This window comes from Crocodylus porosus, unplaced genomic scaffold (assembly GCF_001723895.1).
Source record: "Crocodylus porosus isolate Cpor-Errol unplaced genomic scaffold, CroPor_comp1, whole genome shotgun sequence".
Classification (NCBI taxonomy): domain Eukaryota; kingdom Metazoa; phylum Chordata; order Crocodylia; family Crocodylidae; genus Crocodylus; species Crocodylus porosus.
The window spans coordinates 376,668-386,126 of NW_017728939.1; the positions used below are offsets into that span (position 1 = coordinate 376,668).

Below are 9,459 nucleotides of genomic sequence, written 5' to 3' on the forward strand. Positions count from 1 at the left end.
CCCGAGGGGGGCCCAGCAGGGAGGTGGCTGAACTGGTCCCTACTTAGGAAGACAGAGGCAAAGAAATCGTTAAATATGTTAGCTGACCTAAATCAAAACAGAGGGTACAGGGACAGAAATACTAGCTATGCTTTGCCATGTGCTTTACTTTAGCCCAGTAACTAAAGGGTTATATCTCTCTCCATGCTGAACACGATCTATCCTGGCCAAGCAGATTAGCATGAGGTCACCTATACTGATTGCTTGTGATCAAACTGGGCCAAATTTTGCAAGCCCCAAGGGTGAGAGACTTGTGGGTTTCTTCCATCCATTAGCTCTCTCCCCAGTGAGAGTTGGGGCAGGGAATTGTACAACGGTAATGAATCCTCCTTGGAACGGACCCAGCACTGAGCTGGCTCTTGGCAAAGGAGAAAGCAATTTCCTGCATCAGCTGCACCAAGAGCCATTTTGCACTTGCCTTCTTCTTCAGTGGCTCCCTCCAGCAGGGCCGGCTGAGTCCAGCCTCCCACGGCAGAACCATTTTGGGCTCCAGTGACAGGCATATCAGCAAGCACTGCTATAAATAGCGGCATCAAAGGAATGAGATGGTCAGGCTGCGTGGATGCTGGCAGCAGCCCTGCCAGGGCTGAGATCAAGTGCCAGAGCCCACTCCCTCAGCACACAGAAAAGACAACTATGCCCTGTTTCTATTTGCCTTCTCTTGGTTTTCAACCTATCAGCCCAGACCCGGTGCCATGCTAACATGGGAATACTGCCCCTGGCCCCAGGCCTGCTTTGCCATCTCTGCACCGTATAGAGACTCAGGTGTGCAAGCCAGCACATTCATACCTAACACCAGGCATCTCTGCTCAGCACCGCACTGTGCTACCTAGACTTTCCCATTGAGATTTGGGATGCTAGTGCTGGCAGGCCCCTAAAAAAAGGGTGCATTCCTTAGCTTGGACATGGGTGGCTCAGCCTTTCACATGGATTCATTGTGCTTCAGGGTGCTGCATTGCCCTGGGGTAGATCAGAACAGGAGGCAGCCGGTTGTGCGTGAAGATGCAGGCTCTGTTACTGACTTTAGGGGTAGGGGCAGTGTTGCGTGTCCGTACCGTGCCAAGCACGCCCCAGGGGCCCTACAACAATCCAACCAATTCATTGCAACTCACGGAGCTGCCGTCAGCAGCTCTGCTTTACAGGCACAGTCCGCCTCTCAGCAGACATCCCTGCACTCCCCATTTGAGATCCTCTTGGCTGGCAGAAAAGATGGGTCAAGGGACACAAGTCATCCACGGCTGAATCAGGTATAGAGCACAGGGGATCAAATGCCTAGCCCTATGCTTTGGCCCACATTACCCTCCCAACTCTGCCGTTCACCAGGGTTATTACTATTATTATTCATGCACAGGCCTCACCAAAATCTTGGCATTAAATCCCAGGCTTGGTTAGCCTGTTAATATTCCCAGCTGTTGATTACTTCACCAACATGTGTGCTGACAATACGTGACAGGCAGAACAATCGCTGACTCCGCTCCGCCTCCACCTTTTACTTCTCTGAAGCCCCATTTAAAACATGCCGCGTGCAAATCCCTCCCTCTCCGCAAAGCCTGAGGATCTACAGCAACGTGAGCAAGTGGCAGCTGAATAACAATTCATCCTTAGCAACAACAAACCCTGGACCAGCAGAGGCTGGCACTTAGCACTCGGTTATATCAGTTTGCTTCTGAGCCCAGTAACGGACCCACACCCTGGAGCCGGTGGGGCTGTGCATGCATGTCGGAGGGTGCCATCCACACCATGCAGATGCCAGCGCTGGAGGCTTAGCTGATGGCAGAGAGCGACTCTATCTAGCTTGTTGCTGCTGCCAGCGGGTAACGCAGCTTAATTCTGCAGCCAGATGCCAGCTCTAACACTGCGCGGCATTTGGGATGGACTCTTTCAAGAGGCCAAATCAAAACACACACACACACACACACACACACACACACACACACACACACACACACACACACACACACACACACACACACACACACACACACACACACACACACACACACGAGATTACTCTGTTAATCTCCCATGCAACTTAGCCTGATCCAAGCCAATGGCAGAGCTGCCGCGCTTGGCCCGAGGAGCATTCTTTTCCTATATTTGGTGGGGCCTGAAGAATTGGTTTTCCCCTCTGAACCCATCAACTCTTATTTATCTGGAGGGGAGGAGTCACTAGCACTCAGCCAGCTCGAGAGTTGCACTCTGCCTATTTAGATAGATCAGGGGGTTCAACAGCAATAAATCTCCTTCGAAAAAGGCTTTTTTTCCCCCCTATTTTGTGCTTCCCACCTCCTGGCTGGATGAGGATCGGGTTAACAGAAGCCTCCTGCCAAGGGCTAGTTTTATCCAGAGTCCTGGTTATACCAGAAGACTAGTTCCAGAAGCCATCTGGCTTGCTGCAGCACTCCTCCAGCCACCGCCCAGGGAGGTCCTGCTTTTCAAAGTCTTCTCCAACTCAGAGGCAGCTTTTTAGCAAGGTCCCAAACCCCTGTTAAGTGTTTGATTGGCCCTGCAATCCCCAACTCCCCTTCCTCACTCACCAAAACACCTGTGGGGGCCTAAGCAGAGGATTAAATCCTTTTGTGCTGATCACACCTGCCCTGCAGCACTGAGCACTCCAACAGGCAAGGCTAGGTGGAACCAGATGCAGTTTATTACACATAAACATCCATGATCATTTCCACAAAGGCATCAGCTCATTCACAAATAAAACCACATGAAGACACATATGTGGAACCCCACAGCAATGCGATAACAGCCAGGACTGTCTTCCTGCCAAGCTGGTGCAGGAAGCAAGCCACCAGGCCATCAGAAAGGTGGCAAGATGGGACAGCAAGTCTTGCAGATCTGTTGCAGGGGGATTGCTGGCTTCTGGCAGGGTTGAACATCCATCCTGGCTCAGGAGCTGGCAGGTGTAGCACAGGCAAGTTGCAACAGCAGTGAAAGCCACTTCAGCCAGCCAACGTGACATGAAAAACACCTTGCGGAGCAATAGGAATAAATATTGCAACAGTCACACATGACAACAGTCCAAAATCCCACCAAAGCCATGTAAAGAGTGGGGGTTAGAGCTTCTCTGGGCATTGTTTCTCAAAGTCCTGCATTTTCTGGGGAGTGTCCTGGCTGCCCACTCACAACAAGCACTGGAAACAGGGGACAAGCTATGGAGCTACAGCTTCATAGTGGAAGCAAATGAAATAAAAGGCAAAGCTGGAGCTGCCTGGCGAGCTTGTTCCAGGTCCTATTTTCTGGTCTTAAGGGTTGGAAACAAAATGGAAATGGAGTGAGTCAGGCAGTTCCCAGATGGACACAGTGCTGGCACTGTGCACGCTCTGCCCTTCAGCTACCCAGCGCTGCTGCACATTTGCTCTCCGGGAGCTAAAGTGCCGCAGAACGGAGGCTTCCCCCCTGACAGCTCAATCCCTGTTACACCATGTCAGAAGTGGCAAACTCTCTCCAGCATGAAGGGCTAGTTTGAAACATGCTCTTTTACACCCTCATATCCACGTACCCACACATGTACACGATAGATCATGGGCATCTATGTCTTTATGCAGCCCCACACAACCAGCTGCTTACAAAACTGTATTCCAGGTGCTCTCACACACATCCACGTTCAGTCGCACACGTGTATTTTGACAGCTGATAGGTACAGACAGATACAATTTCACGAGATTTCAACCATGGATCCGATCTTTGTTCCTGTTACAAGGACATCTTCTATGGGGAGGAACCGGTACTGATTTAGACTACTTGTGAGATGCACCAGGAGCATTTCCAAGTGGTCCATCAGTGCCAACCTGCATGAAACACCTTGGAAAGGTTTATATGGAAGCCATAGTTGTAGCTCAAGACATCTGTTGAAAGGGTCTCTGGTAGACTGCATGGACCCCAACATCTGTTTTTTGCATTAAAAAAAGCCAAAAACTTGATAATCAATGTCTTAAAAGGGGTTTCCCCCATACTTTGGATTTACAGCTTTCCTTTAAAGTGTTTGCAACCCAAACAGTGCAAGGTAGAGAAGCTTAAAGTGCAACAAACCAAGTTTAAAAAAAAAAAAGTGAAAATTGTTCATCTTTTCTTCTCCAAGCAGAATTCAGTGCATGGGAGCAAACCAACTAGATCCATGGTGAAGATTTCACCAGGTTTTCAATATTATTTTAGTTGAAATATAATAAACATCACCCTAACCTCTTTCTCAGGTATAGCTGAACTCTTTCAGCTGGCACTTCACTCCTTCTCAAAGAAGGTAAAAAAGAAAAGCAAGGAATAATTAGTCAGCAGCAAGCACATGGCATGGGAAATTTTAGCCCAAGTAGTTCACATTTGGCAGTTACAAGCAATTGGAAACCCAGTCTTATAATGGTGGGCAGCTTTAACTATAGAAATCACATTTGTGCCACCTTAATCATAACACAACACAAGGGGTAGATTATGCTTAACCTGATCATTCCCTTCAGTCTGGTCCATCATGTAATCAGAGTTGTAAGAGTTAGCCTTCTGCTGCTTCTGGAATAGCCTTCAAATGGATTTTTCTGTTAATTAATCTTAAAACATACAGGTGGTAATCTGTGTTAGCTGGAAAGAATTAGGCAGAAGGCAGGTCAGGGCACCCTCTTAGGGTGTGTACACACATATTAAGTCAACTTAAAAGAAGGTGGCTTAACTAAGCCAACTTAACTAACTAGTGGGAACACAGTGACATGCTACGTTGTTGTACAGCGTGCTACAGCGATGTAGCAATCTATAACTGATATAGATATAGATATAACTGCCAGCTACGCTGCGGTAGCTGTGCACTCCCTGGTTATAGCATGCTGCTATGGAGGCATAGTGGCAAAAACTAACTGTGCACCACACACACGGTGCAGTAACCACCCGTACTGCACTGTGCTTTAGTATTTCCAAAAGGAAGTACTAAAGCCTGGTGACATGTAGATGCACCCATAGTTAAGTCATGCTGGAGCGTACACACATAGAACTGGTTGACATAGTGGAAGCCAAGTCAACTTAACTAATGCGACTCCAAATAATGCACCTCAGAGGTGTATTATCTAGTGCCGCATTTAAGTTGACTGCTGCACATACGTGTGTACGCTCTGACAGTGAAGTCAACTTTAAAAAGTTAAGTCAGCTTGACTGTCAGAAAGTTAGTACGTGTGTATATATATACTTAGAGACTAACTGGTTCAAAGACACAATCTTTTGTAGGCAACAACCTACTTTGTCAAATGCCATTTGAAAGGACAACAGCACTGTTAATTTACGGTCACAAACTCCTGCAAGACCGTTTCAGGCTGGACATAAGGAAGAATTTCTTTACTGTCTGAGCCCCCAAGGTCTGGAGCAGCCTGCCAGCGGAGGTGGTTCAAGCACCTACATTGAACACCTTCAAGAGTAAATTGGATGCTTATCTTGCTGGGATCCTATGACCCCAGCTGACTTCCTGCCCTTTGGGCAGGGGGCTGGACTCGATGATCTCCCTAGGTCCCTTCCAGCCCTAAAGTCTATGAAATCTATGAAATTAATTGGAGATGTGAATCTTTCCCATCCTGTACCAGAAGCCTCTATCTTGGGAGACATAATAGGCTTGATGCACTGACCAGAGAAGAATTACCAGCTGTAGACAGGGCTTAGTTTGAATGAAAAAAGATCCAGTTTTCACCTGATGAAAGGCCCAGGCTCGAGTTCCTTGCTGAAGCAGCTGCACTGACTTCAAGATAATTTGGCTTAGTTATCTCTCAGGACCATTACCCAACTTGCACATGATCTTTAGCTTCCTTCCCACCAACACAGAAACCACATTTTCAAAAGTGGCTTTTCATTTTACTTGCCTCAGCTTTGGATGCCCCAATCAAGACACCTAAGCGCACAAGAGAGCACCTCCATATAAGACACTTAGCTGCGGAACCCAAATGTGAAAATTTGGGCCAAACTTTGAGTAGGAATCGGACTTGTGTCCTCTATTATTGTTTTTATGAGGTTATTTTTTTCTCCTTGTTTCCATTCTTCACTTGGTACTACTACTCAAGTTGAGAAAATGGCAGCAGTGAAGGACAATGAGAGATGCAGAATCTTATATGGCTGTGCACTCGGTGCAGGAATCAATGGGGAGCTCCTCGGGGCTTCCCCCCCTCCACCTCTGGGTCCCCCAAAGCAAAGGAGGGGCAGGCAGGCTGGGCTTGGGCATAGGCTGACCCTGAGGCATAGCAGCAGAGATGATGGCACGGAGGTGGGGCAGTGGCCAAGGAGCTGGCAAAGGAGCCAAGCTTGAGATGCTGGGGGTGCCATGTGTAGACCCTGACTAATACGGAGGTCAATGCTGGGCTAGAGGGACAAATCATCAGTAAAGTGCAAGACATAAAGGCCAAAGGGAGCTTTTCATTCGACCCCCTCTCCTCCCTCCAGACATGGCACCTGCCACTTCAGTAGCTTCACTATTAATCACAGAGGACACTCGGGTCATTGCACACATCGACGCGTAGCGGACTGGCCAGTGACGGCCAGCAAGCATGTCCACTGCAGTTCGCCGGCCCCGTCACTCGATGTCCTTGGCTTGCTTCTTTTCTGCCATCCGCCTGTGTTTCTGTGCGATGCCATAGGGGACGTGGGCTGCGACGGTGCCCATCTCCTGAGCCCCCTCCACGTGGAACATCTGGTCATCGAAGAAGATGTGAGGGCGGATCTTCTCTAGCAGGGGGCCTTTGGGGGCCCCGGCCAGGAAGAGGGCTTCATCTGTTTCTAGTCCCCAGCTGCGGAGAGTCTTTAGGGCGCGGGCCCCCGAGCTGGCTGCGCTCCTGGCGGTGACGAGGTAGGTGCGGATCGGACACTCCAGCCTCAGCCCCTTGGAGTAAAACTTCTTCTGCAGCTTCCCCAGGGCTTCCAGAAAACCTTTCAGGGGGCCCTGGTGAAGCAGAGAGAAACAGCCATTCACCAACACCATCATGTCTATCCTTGGCTCCATGCTTCGATCCGTTCTCACGGCAGGGAAGGGGCCTCTCCCACCAGACCTGCCTCGAGTCCCAGCACGGAAGAGCCAGGACCACGTCCTCCTGAGCACAGCCTCAGCCTCCTCCCGCCCGCCCTGCCCCAGTCCCTGCGCTGGCTGCTGGGGCCCATGGAGCGGGGAGCCCATTCTCGGTGCTCCCTGTCCCGGGAGCCGACTCCTGGTGCCGTACCTGGGCCAGGGGCTTGTTCTCGTACGTCTTCTCGTGCTCAAAAAACATGTCGAGGCCGTGGGCCTTCACAATCTGCTCCGACTCGTCCGAGAACAGCACAGCGTCCCCATCGAATGCCACCCGCAGCTGGTTCTCCGGCACCATCACGTCTTTGCTGGGGTTGAAAATGGTGGCAGCGGCAATCCCTTTGGGAAAGGGGTAGGGGAGGCGTCAGGCAGCATCTCCCCATAACCCAGTCTCCCACTGCAACCTTCCCACCGCAAAGCACAGCCACGGCGACACAACGTCATAATGGCACAGAGGCAGAGCAAAGCGACTAGCCCCCAGCCGGGACGTCCACGTCCCCCCCGCCACGCACAGCCCCTGTGGAGGGGGATATCGGAGTCGCTATTCTTCACCCGGCTGCTCTAGTTCAACCAGCTGTGGGCTGCGCGCTCTCCCTCTACCGCCCAGAGCGGGACCGTGAGACTCACCCTCTTCAATGGCCTCACTCACTTTCTCGCAGTCGGACGAGAGGTACAGGTCGGTGTGATAGGCCTTCAGGTAGCAAATGGGGCTGTTGCCTCCCGTCATGCAGAACCTCTCGATGAACAGATCTGAAGAGGACAGAGGCACCGAATCAACCGTGCAGCTGGGGGGCTCCTCCCCTCCGCGCCCCCTGGCATCAGGCCAGCGGGAAGAGATGGCAAATCAGCCTGGAGCAGCAGGATTACATGAAAGGTGGGGCCCGGACCAGCCCCACCCTACAGACGCTGGTGCACAACAATGCTGCCAGGACATGTTGCCTGCTAGCTGGTGGCTACTGCCCGGCATTTCCCAACACCTGGCAGCAGTTGGTAGCTCCTTTAGAGGGATTCCCTAGTACTACCCTCTTGCTAAACCTCCTCCACCCAGATGCAGGAAAACCCCAAGCACGCAGAGGATCCTGATGCAGGAGCATCATGGAGAGAGGCCCAGGGCTACAGCAACGGCCTGGGACTCAACAGAAGGGAGATCTCTTCCCAGTCAGCCCCTGGCCGGCCTTGCGCATGTTGCTTGTACTTCCAGGGCCTCGGTTTGCCCACCTGTATAGTGGGGGGATCCCAAAGCTTTGGGAAAGTGCTTTGGGATCCACTGACAAAATGCAAAGTAAAACTTAGGCGCTCTAATTATTGCTGCGGTGCTTCACCACCCTCAACATGTTTTTTGAGCATGAGAAGACATATGAGAACAAGCCCCTGGCCCAGGTACGGCACCAGGAGTCGGCTCCCGGGACAGGGAGCACCGAGAACGGGCTCCCCGCTCCATGGGCCCCAGCAGCCAGCGCAGGGACTGGGGCAGGGCGGGCGGGAGGAGGCTGAGGCTGTGCTCAGGAGGATGTGGTCCTGGCTCTTCCGTGCTGGGACTCGAGGCAGGTCTGGTGGGAGAGGCCCCTTCCCTGCCGTGAGAACGGATCAAAGCATGGAGCAAAGGCCGGGCTCTCCTTTGGTTTCTGGGGTCATCCATACTGAGAACTCGGTTCTACCCCTGGACAGAGCAAACCCCAAAGCTGGTTTGAATGCGTCTAAACCTCCTCAGAGGGACTTGGAGTCTGAAACAAGAAAGCAATGCCAAGGTGTTTGACCTGGATCTGACTATCCCAGTACCCACGGCCTGCCCTACTGGTTCTGGCTTGGGCCCAAAAAGAGATGGACCAAGATGGGAATGATGTGGCCAAGCTGTTTAAAGAACTAGAACCCGGATTCCCAGTTTCTTGGAAGCCTTAACAAACTGGGCGGTTTGACCTATAATGTTTTAAGTCCAAACCACAGGACTTTGGAAGCTGAGTGAAGCGAGACAGCTTTTCCCTCCAGCTTCGTTCCCATTGCAGTTGCTCCCCCAAAATGCACTAACCAAGGTTATTTCAGGGGCTCTCTCTCAGGGGCAGGGCTGTTCCATGCTTACCATAATGATTGATGCTGTTGATCAGACGCACCCCAACCTGGGCATGGTTATTGGTCATTAGGACGATATCAAAGAGTTCTTCACTCTCAGGATACAGCTCTCGCAGCTGCGTGTTGACAGCTTCTAGTGCCTGCGCCACCAAGGGAAGGCACAGGTAAGCTAGCAATCCAGCCACCCACCCCTCAGAGCCAAGAGACAATTCCCATTTTATTTGCTAAAAAAATGCAGATTTGGGTCAACTAAAGCTATATGGAAATATAGTTTCATAGTTTCTAGGGTCGGAAGGGACCTGAGCAGATCATCTAGTCCGACCCCCTGCCAT

At 51.2% G+C, this 9,459-nt stretch overlaps 1 protein-coding gene across 1 annotated transcript in view; it reads right to left on the reverse strand.

Annotated features, from left to right (window-relative positions):
* Positions 1-5,505: 5,505 nt before the first annotated feature.
* Positions 5,506-9,459, reverse strand: part of NT5C1A (5'-nucleotidase, cytosolic IA) — a 6,920-nt gene continuing 2,966 nt past the window's right edge. The window contains exons 3-6 of the mRNA XM_019547529.1: positions 9,138-9,267; positions 7,688-7,810; positions 7,215-7,399; positions 5,506-6,940 (exon numbers count right to left, since the gene is read on the reverse strand). Coding sequence (XP_019403074.1) covers positions 6,575-6,940; positions 7,215-7,399; positions 7,688-7,810; positions 9,138-9,267 — 804 coding nt within the window. The 3' untranslated portion in view covers positions 5,506-6,574. The remainder of the gene's footprint in view (positions 6,941-7,214; positions 7,400-7,687; positions 7,811-9,137; positions 9,268-9,459) is intronic.